General features: G+C 48.9%; 1 protein-coding gene across 1 annotated transcript in view; it reads left to right on the top strand.

Moving 5' to 3' along the window:
* CACNA1C (calcium voltage-gated channel subunit alpha1 C) overlaps positions 1-27,867 on the top strand; it is a 559,438-nt gene that overhangs the window by 305,205 nt on the left and 226,366 nt on the right. Inside the window, exons 3-4 of the mRNA XM_023516536.1 lie at positions 13,026-13,165; positions 21,121-21,260. Of these exons, the coding sequence (XP_023372304.1) occupies positions 13,026-13,165; positions 21,121-21,260 (280 nt within the window). The remainder of the gene's footprint in view (positions 1-13,025; positions 13,166-21,120; positions 21,261-27,867) is intronic.

Here is a 27,867-nt window from a genome sequence, read left to right as displayed (position 1 = left end):
AAGCAATGATAGTGGTGCTTCTGACAAAAAGTTCTGTTTCTTAATGTTAATATAAGAAAAATGAGTTGGTTTAAAGAAAATACAAGTGAATAGTACTACACTTACATGGACATGGCAACAATTACGGTGCTGCAGTGCTGTGCTGGACCATCTCACCCAGCATCCCCTTCCTGGGCCCGTTCCCTCCTCTCCTGTCACTTGACACTCTTCTTTGGTCATGGGTCTCACACACACATGCTGTTGCTTCTCATCTTCATGTCCTGTCTGCAGTGAGCATCTCAGATGTCCTGCAATTCCAGAACCATCAGAGTCATCAAAGCAAACATTTCTTAAGTATTCCTGATGGTGCACATTTCCCCCCTTAGCCCTTAAAGAGTCTCTGCAGAAAGATATTTTCTTCATTTCATAACTAAAGAAATGAAGGTATGGGAAGGTTAAATCCTGTGCCCATGGCACAGTACTGGTAGTAGATCTAACGTTTAAGACTCAGAATGATCTCCTTTCTATTCTGTGGAGTGCCCTCTGTGCTGGGCTGTCTCCTGGCTGAGAAATGGGATCATGTAGCCAAACTTCACATTTGGTGGATGAGGATATTACGTCTGGCCACTGGCTAGCTCCCACTTTGACCTCTGCTGTTGTGGGCAAGCCTTTCGTTCTTCTAGCCATCCTGAATGAAGCCTTACTATTATTTTTGAGCGTCCCCTCTTGGCCCACCTCAGGCCTAACGTTTTCCGAGTCTGTCCTGCCTCTCCCTGTGCTCCTCCCCCCTGGTTCCAGCTTCACCGCCTCATTGTTGGATCTCTGTAGGAGTTTCCCACTTCAGTCTAATCCAGCAGTTCTCAACCTGTGGGCCACAACCCCTTTTGGGGTCAAAAGACCTTTTCACAGGGGTTGCCTAAGACCATCCTGCATATCAGATATTTACATTACGATTCATAACAGCAGCAAAATTACAGTTATGAAGTAGCAACGAAAATAATTTTATGGTTGGGGGTCCCCACAACATGAGGAACTGTATTAAAGGGTCACAGCATTATGAAGGTTAAGAGCCACTGGTCTAGTCTAGCTAAGTGTCACTTCTCATATTTTTCTTCCTAAAACATAGCTTGGCACACTTCACCCTTTGATTGCAAGCCACCATCAGCCCAAGTCACCACGGACCTCAAGTCCCAGGTGCAGCATCCTCAGAAATGCAACTTGTGATCCCGTTACTAGGGGCTGCTTTCATGTAAATTTCACCTGCCAGTCCGAACATGTTATCCCCCACCAGGCAGGCTCTCTAGCAAATACATCTGCTCCTTGTTGCTCTGGAGCTTGTGTTTGTTTTAGGAATGTCGCCTCACTTGACCACAGGCCTGCCACGCTGTGCCACCTCCCCCAACCCCGCCTTCAGCCCAGCTCACACCCTCACATCCTGACCATGAGCCCCTGGCAATTGCCTTTCCTCCCAAGTCCTTAAACTGGTGGTTATTGGCAGTACTCATATGGCAAGTAGCATGTGTGAGCCTGTGTCTTCATTTCTCTCTGTGATGCACACCCTGCCTGCCACCTTGCCCATGTGTCCCTGGAGGGCAAGGGCAGTGCTCCCTACCCTCCTTAACCACAGTCTTTCCCCCTAGCACCCTCAGGGGGCAGGAGTCTCAGTACAGGCCCTCCATAATGAAGATGCTTGATGTCCTGCTGTGTGCTGTCCATTTTAATTCACATAGTGGGGGCAGGAGGGAGGGTTGTGCCCTGGAGATGTGAAAGTGTATCATCAGCCAGGACTTGCCCTGGGCATGGGAGGGAGGCTGTGGCTAGGAAATCGACCTCAATGGAACTTGACGTCCTTCCTGTTCCATACTGGAGGATGCTGTGAGTCTTCAGTCCCCGGTGCTGTACAAAGCACCACACTGCGGGGAACAGAGGAAAATCATGATGTTGTTCCCACCCTCGGAGCACCCGTACTCCTGGAGGGGGAAGAGACCTCCAGGACTTGTGCTGCAATGGGAGAACCTATCAAACTGGCTGTAGTGCCATAGAGGGACAGCGCAAATGAGCAGCACAGGCACGCTGGCCAGCGGCTCCAGTGGCCACAGAAGGGAGACCTGGAAAAGTCAGAGCAGCCCTCTGAGGCTGGGAGGGCCTGCCAGCCCTGGAGGAGTACTGCTTCCCAAGTGGACAGAGGTCACAGAGAGACAGGTGGTCAGGGAGGCAACGTCTTCACAGGGGCAAGAGAGCTGGGAGGAGACAAGGCACAAGAGGACAGGGAAGAATTCAAGCAGAGAAGTTAGGGCCCGAGGGGTGAGGAATAGGGAATCCTAACTTCCTAGGGATGGAAGTGCATGATCAGAGTAAAATTCTAGAAAGTTCCTTGCTTAGAAATTCCTTTATCCTTTGAAGGATGTTTTAAGGAAAAATCTCCACTAGGGAGGAAAATACCAGGTCTCCATCCCTGCATCTTCCATCTGTAGGCTTTGGTGCTAGGCTGCTTCCCTGTCCCCCCTCCCCCAGCCTGTTTAAGAACTAATGTGCTCCAGCATGCACAGCCCCATCCTCTGGCCGAACGAAAGCCCTGCATTGCAACAAGAGGCTGAGACAGAATTACACAGGCTACCCTCCGGGGGAGGTTTGGGCTGATCTCTCTCCACCTAGTCTGAGACCATGATCTGGACTAAGCATCTCACATGCAGGCCGAGAACTAACAGGGAAAAAGAGGAGCATTTGTCTTCCAGTGTTTATGAGCTCTGCCTTCTCCAGCTGCACGAGACTAAGCTTAGTTTTAATGTGCCCAAGTGGCTGATTAGAGGTACAAGCACTGAGCGGCCATGAAGAGATAGCAAATAGAGCCCAAACAGAAGGATGCTTCCAGATGCAAGTACTAGAAAACTCAGCTCAAAATAGCTTTGACAGTAAGGAAATTTTATTTCACATAGAGGAAGCCCAGATTAGGGTGGCATTAAAGTTGGTCAATTTTTTGGTTCAACAAGTTTACCCAGGGCCTCAATTCTTCCCACCCTTTCTCTTTGCCACCCTCAGTATGTTGCTCTTATCCTCCACTAGTAGTCCTCATGGTTCCCAGATGGCTGCACGGTTCCAGACTTCACACCCAGGCACGGGTGTGTTGAGATAGAGGAGAGGTTACAGGGCTATCATGTTGGTATGCCTCTTTCTCTTTTGACTCAATGAAAGCATTTATCTTTGTGCTACATTGGCAGGGCTGGGTCACAGGCTACTTCTGAAGCCATTGACAGAGGAGAGGAATAGGATAACTTGGCTGGGTTTGACCAGCAATGGGTTCATAGCCAGCAGCCCTTCTCATGATATGGTGACCAAGTCTGACCAGGAGCAGGAAGAGGCCACAGTTATCCATACCACCACCAGGATGTGACTTGCTGCAGCCATGGGTCCAAGCACCATCAGTGGGAACGCAGAGTGCCCTGGGCCAGATGATCCCTGAGTGACAAATGGTTGCTTAACATTTCTGGATTTCGAACAACAGTTGGTTACTCAGCATAGCCCCAACTAGACCCCAGGGCACTTTCTATTCTGACCACAGGTAAAAGGGCCCTGAGGTATTTGAAGGGTGAGCTGATGGAGTCCCCCTTCCTCTCAAACCACAAACACTGGGGAAAACATTACACTTAGAGTCCTGGCTCTACTACTTAGTACTGCACCGCTTTGTGGAACATCACCTAACCTCTTTGATCAGTTTGCTTATCTATATATTGGACGTAATATTATTTTATCCATCATGCAGAGTTACTATTGAGATCAGTACTAAAGTTTCCAGACTCAAACTGTTGTTAATGGCAGCTACAGTGGAGGTGGTGATGGTGGTGCTGGTGGTCATGATGATGGTGGGGACAGTGGAGATGGCAGTAGTAATGCTAGAGGGAGTGGTACAGGTGGTGATTGAGGTGTGATAATGGTGGGGATGGTGGTAGCGGGGATGGCAGGCAGATGGGGGTTGAGAAGTTTAGACAAGGTGATGGTCACTTAGCTGCATCTGGTAAGAGGAGGATATCCAGGTGGAGAAGGTACAGGGATGGTAAGGGCATGAAGAGGAGCGCTGCTGAGCTAGTCTGTCTGGTTTGGGTGTGGTGAGCCTTTGGTGTGGTTGGAGTACAAGGTGGTGGCCAAGGATGGAGGAGGGCTCCTGGTGGGGGTCGTATTGTGATAGACCTTGGAACCATGGAAAGGAGGCTAGACTCCATTTAAGGGTAGAGGGAGCAGTTGAAGGTTTTTGAGCAGTAAAACCACCTAGGTGTCAATGAGACCAGTTAGGAAGCTGCTTCAATATGCAAAAAACCAAGAACAGGGGTCTGAGTGGGGTCTGGTCATGGGATAGGGCAGAAAGACAGGGTCCTAGGCCCTGGGCCAGGTGTTCGTATGACTCCTGATAGAAGGTAGGTGGTTAGAGGAGAGTTTTAAGGCCACTGCCACACCCTTTCTCCAAGGAAATCACACACTTAGAAATGCCCATTGTCCTCAAGAGCAATTCAGCCCTGACCCGTAATTCCATCACCCTCTGCACTCCATTACCCTGAAGAAAGGTAACACCTATGAGCCCAGTGAGCTCCTCAGAGAGTTCAGGCTATGGCCACACTCTGACATGGGGCTGCCCAATGACAGAGGTGCAGCCTTGAGGACACAATGGCCCCGGACAGAGGAGACTGGTGGAGAACAGGCTCCTGCCCTGTGTAGGCGGGTGGCCCACAGGGCATTTGGGCTTCCTCTCTGTTCCAGGAGGGTGACATGGGCAGTAGTATGGCAGAGGTCGATTGTTCCCTCTGGACAGCCTAAATGCTAGACACTGAATAGGGAAATCAAATGGCTGTGCCTGCCCTGGTGGGGCGGTGTGCAGTTGGAGAAACAGCCCAGGAGGAGGCCACAGGGTATGCTGATCGACTGTCCCCCCATAACAGGTCAGCACAGGCACATTGCTGGGCCAGGGTTGGAGAAGAGAAGGCCCCAAGAAGGCCAAGCTCGGCCAGTGCCTGAGCCAGGCAGCTGAGGCACCCCTCGAGCCCTGGGTCTTTGCTCCTACACCCCCATGCTGGGGCAGCGAGGCAAAGCAGGCCTCAGGGAGGAAGACCCACATGCATGAGATTGGTAAGTGACTAAGTCACTTCCACTCTGCATCATAGGCAAGCACAGGGGACAGAGGCACTTGAGGAGCTACCCAGTGAAGCTAGTGTGCTCTCTCTCTCTCCTAACCTCACGCTGTTGTCCTCAGCACACGGGTGAATTGTGTTCAAGGCTGCTTTGCTCCTGGGCTATCAAATGGCTTTTCCTGCCCTTTCTTTTTTACAAGAATGTCCTGAATATGAGACCAGGCACCTTCTAAAGGAGGCCTGGGCATAATTCCCTCAGGAAGGGCAAAACTGTGAAAGCAAAACAAGTGTCCGAGCCCCCTTCTTCCCAATCCAGGGACCCCAGACACCTGTCCACCCTCCACTACAAAAGTCTGTGCTGCCAACTTGGTGATGAACCTGTCTGCATTAAGGTAGCAGCTGATACAGGTTTGAACATGGCCTCAGGTATTTTGTCATACCAGGTAGAGATTCTTAAGGGTTAGAAAACCTTTAAGATTCAAAAGAATGCTTCTTTTTATTTTGGAGTGTGGTTGAGCATAGTTCTTAAGATAATACCTAGCTTTAAGAGTCCCTGCAGAACTGATCCAAAGTTCTGGACAATTCAAGTGAATATTCCTGAACATGGTAAAATAAATACAACAAAATTTGCCATTCTGACCCCTTTTAGGTATATGATTCAGCAGCATTAATTATACTCACAATGTTGTGCAGCCATCACCACTATTTCCAAAGCTTTTCATACCCCAAACAGAAGGTCTGCCCCCATGAAGTAACGATTCCCCATTCCTCGCTCCCCCAGCCCCTGCCGACCTCTCATCTACTTTCTGCCTCTATGAATTTGCCAATTCTAGATCTTTCATATAGGTGGAATCATACAGTGTCTGTCCTTTTGTGCCTGGCTTTATCCACTGAGCATGTTTTCATGGTTCATCCACATTGTTGGAGTAGGTGTGAGAGCGTCCTTCCCTTTGGAGGTTATTACTTCTTGGTGTGTCTAGACCACGTTCGTTAGTTCACGCATCTGTGGTTAGGAGGAAGGCTTCTCAGTGCCTGAATCTCAGGCCCAGTAGAGACCCCGGGAGGGCAGAGGCCTTCAGGGCGGGATACCTCGGCCACCCTCCAGGCGTACCTGGTAGTCAGCCCTCTCCTTATCCAGAGGCCTCTGTCAGACTCATAAGCCAGGGTCTCGGTCAGCCCAGGGACAGAGAAGGCTGGGTTACAAGCCATCGAGTAACCCTGGTGCTTGTGAATGGATAAAACACGTAGACCTGAACAGGGCCCCTCACTTCTGTGTCACGAGGAGGTTGGAATGTGTACCCTTGTTTGTCTTCCCACTTCTCACATCCTGTGAGTCCGTCAGGGTCCTGAGAGGGCCATGGGGCAGGTGGCATGAGGCAGAGTGGCCCCTCCCGAGGTCTCCATGAGGGGGTGTGGGTGCACACGTGAAAGGAGACGGAGGGAGTGAGGGCTGAGGGTCGCAGCGCCTTGCCTCTGGGTTAGCAGTAGGCAGGAACCACATTTAGAGGTCAGATTCGTTAGTGCATAAGTCATGAATCAGTCGGGAACACGTGAGTACAACATGCCGCTTGGAGTATTACTGTGGTGTTTACTGTCTTTGCACCCTGTGCAGAGATGGGATTATGTGCCTGGGCCACTGACTCTGGTGGAGAATTCTTGGCAGCAGCTTCGATGGACAGACTTGCCTAAATTTAAGTGGGTATGCACAGGCTCCCTGAGTACAAATTCCATGCCTTGGGTCTGTTGCAGAGCAGACATAGCTGTACAGAGCACAGCACAGGGTGGTGGTTGCTCTCTGTGCACATGTGTGTGGCAGAAACCCACATGTGTGAATAGACAAGTCAGTCTCTCCAGTGCTGTCTCGTCCTGGCAGATCTGCTCTGACGTGGTTTCTGTGAGAGTCTGTTCCCTTAAAGCACAAATATTAATCATCTTCTTAATAAAGCCTTTTCTTATTACGAAATCTCTTTGTATTCATGGTGATCCTCAGAGCCACAAGGAGGGGAAGTTAGAAGAGGAGCTCTGTTCCATTCCAGTCCTGGAATCCAACTGTGCCTTAGGCAGAACCGCATAGTCCAGGGATTGGCATCCTTACTTGCCACAGAGTTTTGGAGGGGCTTTGGAAGTCATCTGCTGCTTTGGAAGTGGTGGTCAAAATTCCAAGAAAAACAAAACAAAACAAAAGCATTGATCCCTCTTCTCACATAAAATTGTATGCAGAACCCAGCACAGAAAGTCGATAAAAGTCTCCCAGACTGGTCAGTGAACAGTAGCTACTTTTTCATGTAGCTCTTTGTCCATGGCGCATCATATTGGCTCCCTGGACTCTGTTCAACTTAGGACCCTTGGACAACTCAGCATGTGGGTTAAAATAACCCCACCTACGCTCAGAGGTGGTGGGGTGTCAAAGCCCCCTACTCAGCTCTGTACCTACGCCCAGAGCACTGGGGGAAGCCCAGGGCGCTCTGCAATACTGTACTGTTTAAGTCCTTTTACGGGTGAGGAAACAGACCCAGAGAAGTAAAGCACTTGTCCAAGGACACACAGCTAGTTGGTGCTGGAATCAAAGTAATTACCATCAAAAGATTATTAAGTCTCTGTCCTCTAGAAGCATCTAATGTAGATGGAAAGGCCAGCTATGTGTACAGGAGAAGACAAGGGGGAAATGAGGATCGCCTGTGCTCAGCAGTGTTTGATTAGCTCCACAGGTGTTCAGAGGAAGACAGGAGCCATCTGCAGGCAGAGTCATCACATTTGCCCCTGCAGATCCACCCACTATCTTAGGAACAGGATCCACCAGGCACCCTGAGAAACAGCCATGCCAGCCCCTTTGCAGCTCAGAAACTCTGTGCTTCCACACCACCATTCCAGGGTTTATCCTCTCTTGTGAAGTTTTTCATATCTCCTCTTTCCTTTCTGACCTCAACACAGAATGGTAGGAATAGCCATCTTAGTCGGTTCTAGGTTGGCCTCTCAAGTGTTCTGGTTCCCAAGATCACAGAAGGGGCCTTGTACCTGCTGAATATTTGGTGTGAGCCCTGTGAGCACTCAGGATCCAGGAAGGCACTCCGACCTATGGCGTCAGAATTCGGGTGTGAAGAAGCCGGCAAGGATCATGTGTTCTCAGCTGGAACCGAGGCACCCAGGGGTGTCAGTACGAATAGTCTTTGACAAACGTTTGCTCTTCTTACTCACCCTTAGATGTTTCTGGGGCAATATAACCCATATTCTGAATGGATCAACCAAGCTGTTTCCCTTGTTTTTCTAAGTAATTCTGCCAGGGCACTCATGCCCCTAAGGTCAGAGTGAATAATGCTGTGTCACACACAGTAGACTGTCCCAGGCTTTTCAACAATAGGCAGCTACCTCTTCTCTAGATTCTTGTCCAGATCCAGTCTCACTGGCTCCTGGACCCTTCTCAGCTCTAACTTAGAGCCTTAAATCTCTTAGCTTGAGGAGTCCAAACCTACCCATGTCTTTGGGATGGTGGGGATAAGGAACAGTGTCCCTGCAGTCCCCAGGGAGGCAGGATGTCAGGAACAGACCTTCACACTGAAGGTCAGGAAATCTGGCTTCCCATCTTCTGCATGTACCTCCCTTGCCTCAGTGTCTTGTCTGTGTCCTAGTGTTTGAGGGGAGGAGATTAATTAGATAATCTTTAAGATTCCTTCTGCCTCCCAGACTCTGGTTTTAAGCAGGACCCTGTAACTTCTGCTGGAGATGAATTCCCATAATGTGAAGGTGCTTCGGGGTCAGGTTTCGAGTGGGATGCACATTCAGATTCGTGTTTGTAGAGGCTGTCCTCACTGAACTGGGTTCCAGCCCCCAGGATGCTGCATTCAGCCCTTTCTGGAAGGCTGAACCTCTGCTCTGACCCTTTCTGTAGATCTATTCCCCAACATGTCTGGTACAGCAAGTCAGTATCCAACATCTCCACCTTCCTCCAAAACACCCCCTTCTTCTTGACATTTCTGCTGCAGTGAGAGTCATCACCGAGCACACCGTCATCCAGATAGAAGCCCCCAGGGAGGGCGCTGTGCACACCTTCTCTGTGTTGCCTCTTCCCTCATCCATTACATACAAAAAGAAACCAAAGTATATCCCTTTGTCTCTGAAATCCGCCAGTCCCACTGTCTCTACCTTGGCTCAACCCTCCATGGTCTCTGCATGGGGCATTCCTCTCCCCTATCACCCATTCTCTAGCCAGTTCCAGGCTGCAGTGTACAACTGGCCAGGCCATTCCTAGTCTCCTTAGAATGGAATCTGAGCATCTGGGCATGGCCACAAAGCCCCAGGTCCTCTTGTCACTGCCCACCCCTCTAGCCCTGCTCCCTCCACACCCCTCCCCTAGCAAGTCATATCTTTGCATGTTCTGGAGCTCTTCACACCCACCTCCCCATCTCACACCACCCCCCTAACCTTCCTCCCCTGGACCACTCTTCATCCTTCAGGATGCATGCAGAGAGCCTCCCTTTGGGAAGTCCGTCCATGCTTGCCTCCAGGCAATACTTACCTGTAATACTGGCATCATCTGTCTACTCGCTCCCAATTGTACCAGACATCCTTGAGGTCAGTTTCTGAGCCCTTTTTCATGGCTCTCCAGCACCCAGCATGAACATTAACGTGTTTGTGAATGCTTGAGGGAATGGCTCCCTGTCATGTGGAGAAGGTTCTTCTGGGTCTCCAGGTGTTATGTGTGGAGGATGTGTAGGTGTGGGGCAAACGTCACATGGCATGGATTAAACATTAGTCTTTATTGGGAAAATTTACAAAGACCAAGGGTCAATGAGAGAAGTCATTGATCCCCCCAACCCTCCCATTTCACAAAGACATGTGCCAGGTCCATGAAGCCACTGGGTTTGCAGTGGGTCTGTGCCCAGTGGAGGGATTCCTCTCCTGTGGCTCTTTCTTTTCACAGGGCAAGTAAATAAGGGACAGCAGCCTGTCAATGAGGGAATAACTAGACTGCTTCACTCCAGGAAGCCTGGATTGGATATGTTGGCTTTTCACAGGAGTTGACGAGGAATGCCAGCTTCTCAGCAGTTAAGGTCCTTGACACCTTTAGGAGATTACTGCTCTCTTTGCCAGGGGTAGGAGGGACTCCATGCTTAGGTGCTACCTCTCCCAGAAAGCTCACTGTCTAGGTCAGGGGTATCCAACCTGTGGACAATTGGCCACATGCTGATTGTAGGAGGATTGTTTTTGCTGCTTATCTGTGGCGTTGGATATCATCAAAAGTATGCAGAGACCTTCTTTTTTGCTCATCAGCTTTCATTAATGTTTGTATATTTAATGTATGGCCCAAGACAACTCTTCTTCTTCTAATGGACGTCAGCAAAGAAAAAATATTGGACACTCTTGGTCTAGATAATGCAGAGAGAGCTCCAGGGTCACTTTTGCACAATGCAACTGGCTGTACCACATTGATCATGAATGACTGAGTGGATGGATGGATAAGTGGACTGATGGATGTGTGAATGAGTAAATGGATGGATGTGTGTGTGGTAGATGGATGGATGGATGGGCAGATAAGTGGATTGATGGATGTGTGGAACAACAAATGGATGGATAAGTGGATGGATGGATGGGCAGGTAAATGAAAGTGTGAAAGCAGCTACCACATATGTGAATACTTGAACGCACCTGGCACTTAGTAGACACCCAACTTGTGTTTGTTTCCTTTTCCTTTTCTTTCTTTTTCAACCCAGCTCTAACTTTCTGGGAATGCAGAAGGAGGTGGCCCTGTCTTCTGGTGCCAGTCAGGAAAGCTCTGGACTTTTATGGGATGGAGAGAGGAGACAGGGTCTCCTGGCTGTTTGATAGCCCCTCTCCTGCCCTACCCACAAGCATCCTCAGCTTCCCTTGTGCCTTATGCCACTTTCTCCCCTTCAATACTGCCCTGATATACATTTTAATCCAATATCACCTGACTTTAAAAGATTAGAGCCTCCTACCCACTGTGATTTGTTCTTGGGCCATGATCCGAGGTGGACTCTACATCCCCAGACCAACTTTATGGGACTAAAATAAGCAGGAAGGAAAGGATGAGCCTGCCTCTGAGATGCTGGTTAAATCTGACCCCCACCATCTGTCCCACTGTCTCTGCCTGATCTGGGCCATCACAGCACATGGACTGGTGGTTCTTAAGCTCTAGGATGCTTCAGAAACACCTAGCAATTGTCTACACTGTACATTTCCAGGCTCTCTAGCCAGGAGGTCTACTTCAGTAGGTCTGGGTAGGGCCCAGAATTCTGCAGTTTTTAACTTTGCATCCTCAGACAGCTTCACAGTGAGGCCAGCACTCCCTGAACGTCAGGAGCCTGGGGAAGAGTGAACAGGTCCTCAGGGGGCTGGTGTGTTCACCTCTCCCTGCAGAGCTTCCCGTGGGCTTTCAACACCCCAGCTCGGGAGCACCCCCTCAGCAGTCGAGGCAGGGGGAGCTGTGCCTTGGAGGGCAGTGCCCCCTCCTAACACCCCCCATCACTGCTCCCACATCCACACACTACAGCTCCTCCTGACCCAGCAGAGCAGGGGAAAACGGGTCTGGGGGTTCTGAGCTGAGTGTCTGCTGGGGCTACGGGCAGGCCTGCGATGCCTTGGTGGACCTGCACCCAAATATCGTGTGGACGAGTGTTTTGTGGCTCCGCTGAGGGATGCCTGAGGTTCTTGCAGAGGCGAGCAGTGGAGCATGAAGACATCCAGGCAGCCTGTGCCTGGCGGGACCATTAAGGCCTGCACTTGGGATGGGTGTGTGGGAGGAAGCAATTAGTGGCAGGGAAGAGAGTGAATCAGCGTGGAGTCGGCTTGCTCTAATTGAACCTGCAAGTTTGTCCTGTGAGGTGTGGGCTCCCAGGGACAGACGTTGTGTCCTTCAGTGCAAAGCCCTTCTTCAAGGTGGCAGAGGAGGAAAAAGGTGACCTTCCACCCCTTGAGGAAAGAATATCGGGCCTTTTCTACTCACCACCGCACCCAGTGCCCACCTCTCTCCTAAAAATGCCAATTTTTCTCTGTGGACCTGGCCTATGTCTTTGGACAGAGTTTGTTTCTTAAGAAAGAGATTTCAAATTTCTGGATCCACGTACGTGAGCAGGTTGCCTCCATTTGGATTGCTCTTAAAAGATCCCCCGTGTTGCGCTTCTTTGCAGCTGTGTCTTTGCTCTCTTATTAGGACTTGGGAGAACTCAGCCAGTCCCTTCCCCAAGCCCAAGTCTGCTGCCGTCGGGGTTTGTTCCCACAGAGTCATGGCACGGTTTCCCTGGGGTTCTGCCTTACCCGTTTCTCGGTGTCTGTGTTCTGGCACCGTTTCCCTCTAGATCAAGACATTTTGAGTTCTCTTCTGGGAAGGTACCAACAAATGTTAACTGGTAAACTGAATCAAATGTTTTGAAACATGTAATTTTCCACCACCCTAATATTAAATTTTAACAGAGGACCTTCAAAAACAAAAAAAGAGCAGACGTGATGGCTTATGCCTGTAATCCTAGCACTCTGAGAGACGGAGGTGGGCAGATCGCCTGAGCTCAGGAGTTCTAGACCAGCCTGAGCAAGAGCAAGACCCCCATCTCTAAATGTAGCCTGGCGTTGTGGTGGGCACCTATAGTCCCAGCTACTTGGGAGGCTGAGGCAAGAGAATCACTTAAGCCCAAGAGTTTGAGGTTGCTGTGAGCTGTGATGCTATGGCACTCTACCAAAGACTCTGTCAAAAGAAGGAAAGAAAGGAGGAATCCTGTAATCCCAGTAGACTGGTACAGTAATGGTGGAACAGGTCTCTGAGTTGCACATTTGGCTTGGGATTCCCCATACCCCTAGATCCCACCCCAGAGGGGACGGCATTCTCTTCCACCTGCCTGTGAGATCTGCTAGTTCAGACCTTTCCAAGTCCCCAGCCTAATTATTTCTTTTTCTCTCTTGTCTATTTTTGTTTCCTAGGAACGAGTGGAATATCTCTTTCTCATAATTTTTACTGTGGAAGCATTTTTAAAAGTAATAGCATATGGACTTCTCTTTCACCCTAACGCTTACCTCCGCAACGGTTGGAATTTACTAGATTTTATAATTGTGGTTGTAGGGTAAGTATGACTGTCTTTCTCTTTCCCCTCACTGTGCCAGTATACACTTTGGCTTCCTTCTGAATTTATGTCTCTTTTTGATTTGGTCCTAACTGTGTTGGGCTTCAGACAAGATGAAAAGATTTGCTAAAACTCACTTTGAATTCAGACTTTCTCCAAAGGGAGAAGAACTGTTACCTAAGAGCATCCCCCACTGCTGCTTCCACATGGGCAGGCACGTGTGTGTGCACACAGATGCGCCCACATGTGAGCAAATACCCACACAGACACACACAAACATGCACATGAGAAAACACACATGCACAGCCACACACAAACACTGTACACACAGTCACATGCATGCACACACATGAGCAAATACCCCTGCACGGACATATATATGCACAATCTCACACACATACCCACATGCACACATGCACAAACACACATTTACATACACATTCACATTCAAACATGCACAGTCACACATATGCACACACAAGTGCACAATCACACATGCACAAACCCCTGAGCACACACACGCACTCAGAATCGAATCCTAGTGCTCTGCTATGCTTGAGGACTTTCCTGTCATCCCTGACCCACTGGCCCTGCAGTCCCTCTGACCACCTTCCCTGCTGCATCACTGAGCAGTTGGGGGCAGCTTGCCTGTGGGTGTGGGTGAGGGTGGGTACACGCAGAGCTGCCAGGCTGTGCTTTTGCCTACACAACGCTCGTACTTCAGGCCCTGTCCCCATTCTCACCACTACAGTGGGCCTAGTTCTGTGCCCCGCCAAAACCAAGCTACTCAAGATAGGTGAGTGAGAAGAGAACAGGGAACCATAAGAGGCCAAGGCAATAGGTAACCAAACCCCGACCAAGCACGCCTTCCCCCAAACACCCTGCTCCACTTGAGTGTAATATGAGGCAGTGTCAGTCTAGGCTTACTTAAAAATGTGATATAAAGCATCTCAAATAAAATGCAGCAGTAAATATCTTCTTATGAAGAAATTAAGAACATCACAAAAATATTCTCCGTTAAGTATGTGTACATATGCTGTGTGCAATATAGTTTATGAAAACACAGTTGATGAATTTCCAACAGCTCCTCTGTGTTGTAAGGGAGGATGCCTCTGCAGCAGATCCTATGTCGAGAACATGCGAGATGCTTTGGGCTGATCCCTCCTTACTTTGAGGCCAGCAAGTGCTCAAGTGGTGGCCACCTGTGCTTTCACTCCCTGACAGTCCAGATAGTAATTCAGTATCAAGGTCAGAATGTCAGGAGGCTCTTATCCCAGGGACTATTTTTGGTGAGTCTTTTGTGCCGCCCGAGCAGAGGCACAGGCCACTGTGGGCTTCTGCGGAGCACTCCCTTCTCACTGTCTTCTGGGAGTGCCTGGTCTTTACTGCAGGAAATAACACAGGAGCACATCAAGATCATTTACAAGTGATTTCCTTGTCTCTGGCCATCTGGATGGCTCATATGGGCTGTTTGGAGCTGTGTTAGGGTTTTTCTTTGTTGCCTTATTTTGCCTGGCCAGTAAATGACGCACTTTGGCTACATGAACAGCAGGGATATTTGGGTGACGTGATCTTAGGAACACTAAGATTATTAGCGTCATTAGCCTATTAACCGGGTATTGATTTGCCTCAGAGCACTCAGAGTGTACTTGCAGCTATCTGGAAGATTGTGCTGCTTCTGTTCATGCCAGAATAAATAAAGAGGGACTAAACAAATGCCTTGAATTAACTCAGTAAACCACAGCAAAGGTCCTTAAGTTTTGCTGCTCCAAAGGCCCTTAAATCCTTTTTAAACTCAGTGTCTTTCTCAAGGCCTCAGTCTCCTGGGAGCCTTTGGCACAGGCATTGGAGAAAGCCTCAGGAATGAGATCTGATGCTTCTGGGATCAATGGACAGATGAAGGTGATTTGTAGGGACACATTTTGTTTAGGCAAAAAACCTACATTTTGGAATGAGTTGGAGTTGACTGTGTGTGTTCTGCCCCCTTCATGGCCTTCACTAAAGTACAGGAGGTAGAGGCAGGAGCACAGGGTAGATACCACACAGAAGCCCCAGAAGGGAGGGCCCTAGGAGGGGCTGGTTGCCCCAGTTGTACCAGGAAGCCTTATGTGGCCGGCCACACTTGCTCAGCACAGCCTGTCTGAGTCTCGATTCACACTTTGTGCTGCTGTTCCCCATGACCACAGGGGCAGACTTTTTAGGAGACCAGCCTAGATGCTCGTCACATCTCTCTGGGGTCTAGGCTAGGGAGCTGACAAAGGGAGAGGGGCATCCAGATTTGGCACTCCTCTAAAAGATATTTTTGTCTGTATTTTTTTTTAAGAGGCAAGATCTTCCTCCATTTCCCAGGCTAAAGTGTGGCAGCATCATCATAGTTCACCATCGCCTTGAATTCCTGGGGTCCAGTGATCCTCCCAGCTTAGCCTCCCAGGTAGCCAGGACTACAGGCAAGCACCAGAATGCCCAGCTCATTTTTCTATTTTTACTAGAGATGAGGTCTAAATTCTGCTCAAGCTGAGCTCAAGGTGATTCTTGCCCTGGATTACAGGCGTGAACCCCTGTACCTGATCATGTTGGCTTTCTAAGCCACAGAGGTTATGATGCTCTCAGCATGTACTTCACCGTGACCCTTTACAGTTTTTTCCCCATTGATCTTACACTTGGCCATTTTCATATCTCTTCTCCAGGGATGTTGGTCCTAGGGGTTGTCCAACCAGTCTTGATCTCAGCCCATCCTTCTAATCAGAAAAATGATCTGCGGTCCCCAGAGGGCATAGCTCACCACCTGCTCTCCATCATGCCTCTTTTTTTCTGCCCTGTTTTCAATATCAAATGGGTATGCCACTGCCTTCTTTGTGTCTCTTAGGAAAGATCAGCTCTTCTTGGCCCCTCCTCTGTAGCTACTTAGGGGAAAGTTTCTTCAGGCCTCTTGCAAATCAGAGGGGAGGCTGACTTGCCCTGGAGGCAGGTGGGCTGGGCTGCCTGCTGCCTAAGTGCCAGACTGGGCCCCTGCCATTCTGGTAGCGTGGGATAAGTGGCACGTCCTTCCTAAGGCCGGATGTCTCTGAGGTATGATGGAAGGTGGGGCTGCTGTGTGATGTGGAGGGACTATGGTAGTCTCTGAGCCCCTCTCCCAACCCACCCCGGAACCCTGAAATCCTTAGTGGGTCCCTGCTCAGGAGATCCTGTCCAACCAGCAAGGCTGTGCTGTGTCCCTGCCTCCGTCACAGTGCCAAGGCCCTGCCTTTCTCATGCTCTGGGCCCTCTAGCACCACACTGTCCTGTCCTAGAGGCTCTGCCACCCACTGCAGATCGGCCAGACTCATGTCCTGGAGCCCTCCCCAGCATAGCGTCCACTCAGAGCCCAGCCCTGAGGGAGCCTAAGCTGTTTTCACCTTCACAGCGCCTCCCTGAGGAGAAACACAGCCGGCCACTACAAGCTAAGACCCCTCCTACACTCATTTCTGAATTTTCTACTTCTCCAAAATTAAAAGCAGATCCTTAATAAAGAGTCTCAAGTTGGGGCAGGGGTTCAACAAGAAGAAAGTTGTCCAATCTCTGCTCCTTTCACTGAATAATAATATTTTGTGAACATCTTGTACTCTGATAAGCATATTGCTTTCTTCCAGGAAATACTGGGAACAAAATCTGGTTTGGATTTGGAATGTTGTTTTACAAATTTGCAGACTGGTCTTCATTTCCTCAGGTTTCTAGACTTCAGTGGAAAGCACATTTCCCTTGTGGAGAAAGGTACCCGCTCCCCCACCCTGACAACTTCTGCCCAGGCTTCGAGGCATCCCCAGCGAACACACAAAACCATCAAGCTGCCAAGCTGAGGAGAAAGACTCACAGGGCTGAGGAGGCCTGTAGATGTGGTCTGGCCAGGGTCGTGAGACTCGTGTTAGCTACAGAATCCAGTGTTCAAAGTCTTACTCAGAGGTCCAGTCCCTAGGACAGATAAAAGGGGGGCTGCTCTGTTAAATCCAGGGCCGAGGAGCCCAAACCCCTGCCTCTCAGCTCCAGCCTCACTGCTTCCATGATCATAGTTTGAAAATCCTTCATGTAGACCAGTCCCCTCATGGCTCAGCCCTGCCTGGATCTGAGCTTCTACCAGGCTAAGCCCCAGCTGCAGCCCCCTCACCCACAGATCCAGTTCCCTGGGGCATATGTCACTTAAGGTCCCCAAGCCTATTCTTCAAGAACCAAAGTCTCCCTGGCTCAGCTGAGGTCTGATCTGAGGACCCACTTCTGATGCCTGAGCTTCCTCGTGGCTCCCAGACCCCACTAATAAAGAAATTCAACTGAGCACGGGCTGTGCACTCCTGACAGTGACTTGGTAGCATCATCCTGGGTATAAAGGACAGAAATTGCCGCTATATGCCTCTCCCCTATATTTCTTAGTTACCACAAAAAACTCCTGTGAATCTGTGCACCCCTGATCTAACCCTTCTCTTCTGCGACCTTTCCAGGGTACCCTCTGTTCCCCATGGCCCATTGCCTTTTTGGAAAGAGCCAGGTGCTGATTTCCATCTTGTGAGCCAAGTACTTTCCACCTACTCAACTGAGCCCTGCTCCAGGAAAACAGCAGTGTGTAAATGAGGGGGTGTAACTGAATTCCAGTGAAACTTTATTTACACAACAGGTAGCCAACCCCTTCCCTCTTTGAGGGCACAGCTTCCCTGCAGCTGTCAGAAGCCCGCCACTTCCTCTCTCAGATGCCTGGAGGTCCCAGGATACCCTACCTGCCCCTTATTACCATGGCTCCTTCCCCTCCCTGGCCCCCAGTTTTGCCATTTGCATCATCAGACCCTCTACCCCTACCTCTTTGTATCGCAGCCCTTGGTATGTCTGTGAGTCATTGCTCCTCATGTCTTGAGGACATCAGCTCTTGGCTCCAACCTGTTCTGACACTCACTACTCCTCCCTCTTCCCTCTGATAGCTTTTTGGTTCCTCGATATCTTCTTCTCCAGGGAGCCTCTCTCAGCGGCCCACTCTCCTGGCTGTGGCTGGTATCCCTGTTGTAGCTGGTACCTGTGCCTCCCCCATAATCCCAAATTAAGCATCCTACTCTCTAACCAGCACAGCCATCTTTCCAGCCTACACCCCCTGCACCCCAGCTGTACAACCACCTCATCCTGCTGCATTCTCTCCCTCCCCTGCCCTCAGGTCCCCACTCCTTCCGGAGAGCTTTGATGCGTGCACCACCGTTCCACGCACTGGCATTGCACTTGGCTTCCTTATTCCTCTCTTCATGTCTCTTGCATACCTGGAAGAACACCAGCCACCACCACCCCATCAAATCCAACTGGATGGAGATAATTTAGTCAAGAAGTACACAAAGTTGAGCAGAGTCTCACTTCACATTCAGGACCAGCAACCTCAAGGAGCCCCTTGGTGACACCTGTCCCCTATCCATTTGCTCTTCTATTTCTCAGATGATTCTTCATACCTTTGCCTTGTTCTTCAAACTTCCAGTACCCCTCCCCTTTCATGCCTCAGCTGATGACCTTGCTGCCTGCTTCCCTGAGAAAATAGGTGTAACGAGAAGGGAACTTTCATATGTCCCCAGAACCACATCTTCCTCCCTGAACCAGGACAGACAGCCCCTACCCTATCTAAGGCCGATGCCCTCCGTGTGCATTGAGTTCCTTCTTGCCTGCTGAAGGAGATTGATCCTTCTGGTAGTTCCTCTGGTTTCTGCATCTTCAAACTTCCTGTCTCTAGTAGGTGGTTCCTGTCGCATATAAACACACTGTAGTATCCTCCACTTACAACCAAAACTCTCTTGACTCCACACCTACTTCTGGTAACCACCTTTTTTTCTCTGCTCACGTAACAGCAAAATTCCTCAAAAGAGTTGTCTATGCAGAAGCCACATGTGGCCATTCAGTGCTTGAAAGGTGGCTAATCTGAATTGAGATATGCTATATGTATAAAATATACCACGTACTTCAAAGATTTGATCCAAAACAAAAGAACAACAAACATCTCATGAATAAGATTTCGTATTTATTACATGTTCAGATGATAATATTTTGGCCTTGTTGGGTTAAATACCATCACCACAGTTATTTTCACCTGTTCATTTTCACTTTTTCAGCGTGGCAAAGTTAAATGGCATGTGTGGCTCACATTGGTAGCTTGCATTACGTTTCTGTTGGGTGGGGCTGTCTAGTCTCACTTTCTCCACTGTCTCTTTGTCTCTGGAACCTTGGTCCCATTACTCTACCAACACAGATGTTTTCAGGTCCTGATGGCCTTCATGTCCTTAAACCCAACTGTGTCTCTGCAGCGTCTTGGCACCATTGCCTTCGGACTGGCCACTCCCTCCCATTCTCTCCATTCCTCCAGCTCCACAGGCCACCCCTCATCAGGCTAGATCTTCCTCTCTTTGCTTCCCAACGTGGGGGCACCCCAAGCCCCAGTCCTTTCACCTCCTTTCCTTCTGTGCTAGCCTCCTAGGGATTTAACTTTAAATACAATCTACCCAACTACCCAGTTTTTGTCTCTAATGCAGAGCTTCCCCCAACTCCAGACATAAGAGAGCCAACTCAGGATACCCATCAGATGTCCAATCAACTCCAACTCCAGAGGCTCACAGTAGAACCCTTGACATCCATTGCACCTGATCTCACCCCCAAACTGTGGGAATCTTCCCTGCTTCCTCTCTCTTGCTCACACCTCACATTAGCCCATCAGCTCATCCCATCGCTCTGTCTTAAGACAAATCCAGTACCTGACTTCTACTCTCTACCTCCACTTAGACTAAGTCACCAGGGCCTCCTGCTGGGTCACTGCAGCAGCTTGCCTCTGGCTATGCCCCACAGCATCAGAGCAATTCTTTTGAAACTAGACAGAGTACATCCCTGTCCTGCTCAGAATCCTCTATGCTGCCATCTTACAGGTGCTTGGTGGGGTCCTCTCCTTCCTCTCCACTCACCTCTTCCATCATTCCTCTCTTCCTGCCCTGCTGCAGCCAACTGCCCCTCTAACACCCATCATGCTCCTCCCTCAGCCCCTGACACTGCCTGCCTCCTTGGCACAGAGTAGTTCCCAGAAGGCCACTTGTCCCTCCCTTCCTTCCTGTAGGTCTCTGCTCAAATGTCCCAACCTCCTCCTGGAGACAGGATGGCCACCTGCCTGTCTCTGCAGAGCCCCTCTCTACACAGCCTCTCAGCACTCGTCACTCTGACTGCATGGCATCTGTTCACTCATTACTGAGTTTATTGTCTGTCTCCCCCCAAGAATGTAAATTCCATCCAAGTAAGGACTTTTTTCATGTGGCCCCAGTGTCTAGATCAGTGCCTGGCACATACTAGGTGTCCATATTTGTTAGAGGAGTGACTATACCAGCATAGACACGAGATGGCACAGGTGAGATCCCCACATAGCTGTCACATCGCTCCTGTGTGGTTCTGCTCCACAGAGCCTTTTTCATTCAACCAACTGGCCATTCATTCATTCGTTCAGCATATGTCTCCTGAGTGGCCATCATGTGCCAGCACAAAGTGAGTTTCCCTGGGCTCATTATTTGTGCCCAGGAACAAATAAGAGAGAAGGGATTGTTAGGAGAAAGGAGGTAGGTGGGGAGGGAGAGGATATGGCTGCTGATACCTGTGGGAGGGGAGCCAGGATGCCATGGAGGGGGCAGAGGGCACTGACGGCAAATACCTGCTTCTCAGTTCTTATCTGGCTCATGGAAAGCCAGAAGAGATCCCACACCTTTGTGACAGCAAGGGCCTGCTCCTCCCTTCACTCAGACCTCTCTGGTTGGGGTCACACCCTGGGCATGAGTGAGACACACATTGAGGGATTGTCAACCTATAACCATTTGTCGCCCCTCCTGTGCTGGAGACACCTGCAAACTTCTGGTGCAGGCTTCTTTCAGAGATCAGAGCCCGTTGGGCAGTGAAACATGGCCCTGATAGCTCCTTCTCTCCTTCCTCTCTTCTAGGCTTTTTAGTGCAATTTTAGAACAAGCAACCAAAGCAGACGGGGCAAACGCTCTAGGAGGGAAAGGGGCTGGATTCGACGTGAAGGCGCTGAGGGCCTTCCGCGTGCTGCGCCCTTTGCGGCTGGTGTCCGGTGTCCCGAGTAAGTAAAGCCATTATTCTTGTTTACAACGTTATCTCGTCACCACCTTCTGCTTCCTTTGCTGAACTGCCAAGAGCACTTCGCAAAAGAACCTGATTCTATTATGAATGAAGGGTTTTTATAAATGAGTTTCTTCACTTTAAAGAACCTGACTCTGATGTAAGTACCTTAAAACACACGGTAGTCCCAGCCCCATCAACTCCAGGAGAAAGTGCCGAGCAGTGAGTGATACAGTCAAATGAAGGCAGGAGCACCAAGGAGACATCCCATGGCCATCTGAGCAGCCCTGCAAGGCCCTGGCGAGAATTTACGTATGTTTGCAGAGAAGAGCCAGGTGAGCAAGGTGGATTGGTTCCCAAGGCTCCAGGGTATTTTAGCCAATGAGATTATTTCTGCTTTCTATATTTTTCCGAAGGATAATCAGGAAAGCATCAGTAAGTGTTCTAAAAGTTTTATTTTGCCATTTCTCCCAGCTCTTGCCTCCTTTCATGTCAAACAAGGCATCCCAGGCCTCAGGAGCCCTATTTAGGGACACAAAGCCTGTCATTGTAAGAACTGGTCTCTCCCCAGAAAGTGCTGAGCTCTCTGAATCAGAGGAGGGCTTTAGACAGGTATTACCTATCTAGACGTCAGTCATGCAGATGACTCCCTTCTGTCACTTCTCTGCAACCAGGCCCCTTATGGACACACCCAGGCCGCTGAATGTGATGGCTTTGTGCACATTGCATCCGCTCCAGCAAACCCCAGCCCAGGGTGCTCCTGGGGGCTAAGTCAGCTTTAAGGGAACTCCTGCACTTCTGAATTCCACTTGTGGTATCTGAAAACAATTCTGGACTTGTTTGGTTCAGCTCCATCAGATATCTGGGCTGGCCCATAACTCAAGGTATAGGAAACTACTAAAAGTTGGGCAGAACCAGATGATCCTGGAGATGTGGTGAGGGAGGGGAAGATGGGTGCCCTGAACACACAGCCTCTATTCTAAACATACCTTGCACTGAACACTGAGCCATGTGTGTGCTGTTGGTGGTGTCTCTTAGAGCCAGAAAACCATAGAAATGTGAAGCCCTCCTGTTAACCTACTCATTCCTTGTCATAGAAGCATAGAATAGTGGAAATCTCTTCCTATAACTTTAATTAACTAGCTGTAGAGCCAGAACTAAAACTGAGTCTCCTGAACTCTAGACTAATTCTTTCCTACCATACAGCACCACCTGCTTTAAACAATTAAGGAGTATAAGCTCAACACCTATAGCTCAGTGGGTAGGGCACCAGTCATATACACTGGAGCGTGCAGGTTTGAATCCAGCCCAGGCCTGCCAAACAACAGTGACAACTACAACCAAAAAATAGCTGGGTGTTGTGGAGGGCATCTATAGTCCTAGCTACTTGGGAGGCTGAGGCAAGAGAATTGCTCAAGCTCAAGAGTTTAAGGTTGCTGTGAGCTGTGACGCCATGGCACTCTACCCAGGGTGACAGCTTGAGACTCTGTCTCAAAAAAAAAAAAAAAAAGAATTAAGGAGTATATAACTCTGTATTGTCTTAGATTTTTACAAACATTGCCTGTCTTCTCAGCTACATTATAAGCCCCTCAAAGCCCAGAACTATGCTTTATATTGCCTCTGATTCCTGCACAAAACCTAGATGAGTCTCTAAATAAGGTGGGAGAATTTACTGAATAAATGGAAGTCAGAGAATTGACTGTTTTCTCTGCAGTGTGATTCCCTGGACAAAGCTTGTCTTAGGCTCAGGAGGAACACAGAGCTAAACCACTCAAGTTCACTTAAAGCAGACTTTTTGCGCTTGGCCTTAGCTGTTTTGAGTTAATTAGGAATAGACCCAAGTCTATTATTTGGATTTTCTTGATCAATCAGCCATAACTCAGTAAGCCAAAACCAGGAACTGGGAAGGAGGGTGAGAAATACTTTGAACATGACTTTAAGGATTTAGAATGGAACTGCCAATGTGCTGGTGATAGGGACTAGGGGTTAATTGCAGACTTCAGCCAACCAAGCTACAGTGGCCATGACAGATTCTACCCTGTCACGTGTGTGCTTTTTATTAGGTGTATCAGGACATATCATAGAGAGTACACATGGTCCTTTCACTTGAGGAATTTCACCATCTGATACAAGGGGGTATCAGCCAGCTTTTGCTCCAGAACAAACAACCCCAAGCTCTCGGTGGCCTTCAACCAGAATCTTTTATACCTGCACACCTGGCTCATGGTGCATGAGGACATTGGGCAGCTACAGTTCCTCTAGCATTCAGCTGGGCTTGGCTCCCCCAAGTTCTGTGTGTCATCCTGTTCCAGAACTGAGCCTTGGTCAAAGAAGCAACACCATGTAGGCCACACAGTTCTGGTGGCAGAGGGCAGGTGCTCACAAAAGGGGCATAGAGCCAAACCATGCCAGCAAGTTAAGGTCTTTGCTTATAGACAGCTATATCACAGCTGCTGTCATCCCACTGACCAGAGCAAGCCTTGTGTCTGCCCTCAAAGGTTACGAGGCAAAGAAGTGTGTTGTATCATCAGAGGAGTATGAATGAGTAATTGTGAGGAAATAGTGCAGGGTGCCGCAAAGAGACCGAGGAGATTGTTATCAACAGAAGTAGCCGCAGTAATTGCTCTAGTACAGAGATTCTTGATTAGAGATGAATATGGTCGAGAGCCACTCGCACACCAGTGCATTAAAAGGGAGAATTAGATTAGATAGAGCAGCTTGGGCTCCGCTGCAGAAGAAACTTCCCAAGGAAGGAGCCCTGTCTCCATCTGCGCCTGACTACTGGTAGAACTGTGGTCGTTGGCAAGAGGTGACCCTGCCTGGAATTCCCTGTTCAGAAAGATGAAAACCTGACAATACCTCAGAGTCAAGGCCTTCATGTTACCTGCCGTGCAGTTCAGGAAGATATTTTTGCCTTGAGAGACAGTGACAATTGTGGGTAGCCTTGCAGGTAGCTCTGTGCTTATGCATAGGACCAACAATTATGTCTCGGTTTCTGCGGGTCACCAGTAAAAAGAGGATGGCTCGTTTTGAAGCCTAAGGGAAGGGCTTGTCCAGCCTTCCCCTCTTCCTCACTGGAATAGTGTCCGTGTAGTTCTGCAATAGTGAAGAACGTGGATCTAGGTGAAGAGGCACACTGTGCTAGTTTGGTTGACGTCATCTATGAAATGTCAGCAATGCCACCTATGATTACAAACCTAAAGGAATCTCTCCTTCTTCCACTTCTCGTATAGCCTTGGGTTGTGGCTAGCAGCACTTCTTGAAAGAGTTCCCTCTCCTATTGTTTTCAATGCTTGTCCTCCCATTCTCTCTTGAACACTCTCTGCTCAGGCGTTCCCTCCCCTGCCTGCACCAGCCATCTCTTGCCCAGACCATCAGTGATCACCATGTTACTGAATCCACTGGTCGGTTCCTCAGCCACGTTTTACTGATCTCTCTGCAGCACTGGATATAGCTGATCATCCCTTACCTTTGAACCACCATTGTCCCTTGCCTTCTGGGACTGTTCTTTCTTAGTTCTGTCCTTACTTCCCTTGCTTTTCCTTCTGGAATCTTTTTCTGACTTCTCTCTCGTCTTCCCACCACTTAGCATTGGAGAGCTCAATCCTCAGATCTCTTCTCTACACTCCTGTCCCACCTCAGAGCATTAAATATCATCTCTATTCTAATTAGTACCAACTGTGTGTCAGCAGGCCAGACCCTTCCCCTAAGCACCAGACTTGTATACCTCACTGCCTACTCCATTGCTTTCCTGTCTGGATAGCTATTAAGAATCTTGAACTTGGCATATCCATGGCAACGCTCCTAGTCTTCCCAAAGTCTGTCCCTTCTCAGTTATTGTCAGCCTCATCCTTCTAGCTTCTTGGGCCAAAAATCTTGGATTTATTTCTTGTTCTCACTCAAACCTTACTGTCTGTCAGAAAGTCCTATGTGCTTGCTTGTTAAACCATATCAAGAACATGGCTCTTTCTTACCATCTCACGCTGACCCCAATGCTGGTCACCGTCCCCTCTGACCTGGAAATTACAGCAGCCTCCTGCAGGATTCTCTGCCTGTGCCCTGGCCACAGCCTAGGACTACCACTGCCACCAAGTAGTCCTCTTAAAATCCAAGTCAGGTCAGGTCCCTGTCCTGCTCAGTGGCATCCACAGCTTCCCTAACTCCCCCCAAGTGAGAACCACAGTCCCAGGATTGCACCTACCCTCCTCTCTGACCTCTCTTCCTTCCTCTGTCCTCCTCCCCAGCCCTCGACAGTGTAACAACCCCCTAACTCTTCCTGCAGCTTCCAAACTCATACCTCTGTGGGTTAAGGTACACACATCCCTTCTGTCTGGAACACCCTCTATCTGTTCCCCACGCTCGCCACACATGCCTGCCCAGCCCCTGAGGCCTCCGCCAAGACTCCATCCCCCCCCATCCCCACAGGCCCTCCTCTCTTCTGCACCCCTCCTGGGCTCTGTCTCCCACCTGTTATACTATATGTTTACTTACTCATTGCTCGGTTGCAATGAATGTAACCTCCATGAAGGTGACAGTTTTGTTAGTTTTGTTCAGAATGAGGTCTTCAGCATCTACGATGATGGCAGATAAGTATCTGTAGAATGAATGGACATCATTACACAGACCCTCATGGCTGAGCTACACAGCTACGTGTGGCAGGTACTAAGAACTAGCTAGATCGTAACATGGTGCTAATATTAAAAGCCCCTCACTTACCGGTGCCTCCGTCAGACTTTCCAAAGGGTCTTCTCTTCTTCTATCTGACTTGTTCTTCATGACAATTGTGAGATGTGTACACAGGTGATATGTAGACACATGGAGTATTTTTTGTAACAAATAGGTAAATTTGTTGGGTTTTGAGATCTGCAACTCTAAACCAGTAGCGTTAATGGCACCCAAAGTTGCTATTATTTTTAAATGCCCATATATGTACTAAATGCCATTGCAATCTTATGATTACAGGTTATGGAAAGAGAGAAATGATTATGAGAGTACAAGTCCATGAGTCATTTATCAATTTGTCCCTCAATATCTACTGAGCACTTACTTTATGTGGGATTTCGCTAGCCTGATATTATAGCAGATACAGAAGTGAGTCAGATGCTAAGTGTGTTCTCAAAGAGCTGGAAATGTAGTAGAAGGAGAAAAATGCTCATAAAAGCCATTGTATAGAATAAAAATTGGAGATGCTAAAAAAAGTGTTTAAGTAAGATGTGATGAATTCTGTTTCAAGTGTGTTTTGGAGATGCCATACTGTGGGAGGGAGATAGAGAATCAGGAAAGCCTTCTCGGTAGAGGTGGCATTTGGGACATAACTTGAAGGATATGTGAGGGGAGGCATTCCAGGAAACTATGGAAAGGAAGGGGCATGATCATGGCCCTGGACATGCACACAGTGAGGCTCCAAGGTTTAGGGGCTGATCACCCTGTGGATATAAAAATCAGATTGACTCTTTCAATGAAATTCTGTGTCATTGCAAGATTCGGTCATTTCTCTTCCTAGACACTCTTTTACAGTAGCAGAAATCAGTTCCCGCTGCTTGTAGGGCATGCACCCTCCCACATCAGAAGTGCTGTGAAGCTGCATACTGTACCCAAGGATAAGCCATATGGAACAATAAACATCACACTATAAATGTGAACAATAAATATGGAGAGTTGTGATTAAATATTTGTAGTGCATATTCAAGGAGTATGTTTGTCTGTGAAGTAAAAAGCAAGGGGTCATTTCCTCCTTCCCATATCATGCCATATGCTCTTCTGGAGAAGAACTTCCAGGAGTGGATTGAACAAAGGGAGCAGGCAGATGGAGGTGAGAAGGTGTTTTCTGGGTCTTTAAGGTCTTTAATGAAAACTCAGAGCAGCCCAGACTTGATCTGATGGTGAAGGGGATGAAACAGCCTTGGAACACACCCTCCCATCACATAGTCATGAATGTTTCTCGAGCACTGTCTGGGTGCTGAGCCCTAAGCAAGGTACTGGGGACACGGAGGTGGACAGGACATACTCCCATCTGTCAGGACACTTGAATGCCATAAAGACTTCCCATAATATATGAATTTGTATAAGATTAGCTTTCTTAGGATGCCCCTCTTCTCAGTTAAAAGTATTATTTCAGGAAGTACACAGAATAGAAAATGGCTTATTAGTAAACAAAGGTTTGCTTTTTTCTTGAGAGGTAGGAAGGAACAATGAAGGGTCGGATGCTTCGATTTCTCCTTGCTCAGTTGAAGAAGGTCTCCTGAACACAGATCAGCAGGAATCAGCAATCTGTTGAGTGGATACCATTACAGAAGGCGTGGGGAACACATAAGACTTAGTGGTTTTGAGTATGCAGTCTTGAATCAGACAGCCAGGCCCTTGCCGCTCACTCACTCTGTGACCTTGGGGAAGTTGCTAAGCCTCTCTGGACCTCAGTATTCTCAACTTTAAAACGTGAGCAGCTCAGCGCCTGTGGCTCAAGTGGCTAAGGCACCAGCCACATACACCTAAGGTGGCAGGTTCGAATCCAGCTCAGGCCTGCCAAATAACAATGACGGCTGCAACCAATAAATAGCCAGGCGTTGTGGCAGGTGCTGGTGGTCCCAGCTACTTGGGAGGCTGAGGCA

Source organism: Otolemur garnettii, unplaced genomic scaffold (genome assembly GCF_000181295.1).
Source record: "Otolemur garnettii isolate 467f Iridium unplaced genomic scaffold, OtoGar3 scaffold00092, whole genome shotgun sequence".
NCBI lineage: Eukaryota > Metazoa > Chordata > Mammalia > Primates > Galagidae > Otolemur > Otolemur garnettii.
Note: the sequence above shows the minus strand (reverse complement) of the source record. Positions and strands in the feature narration are given on the sequence as shown.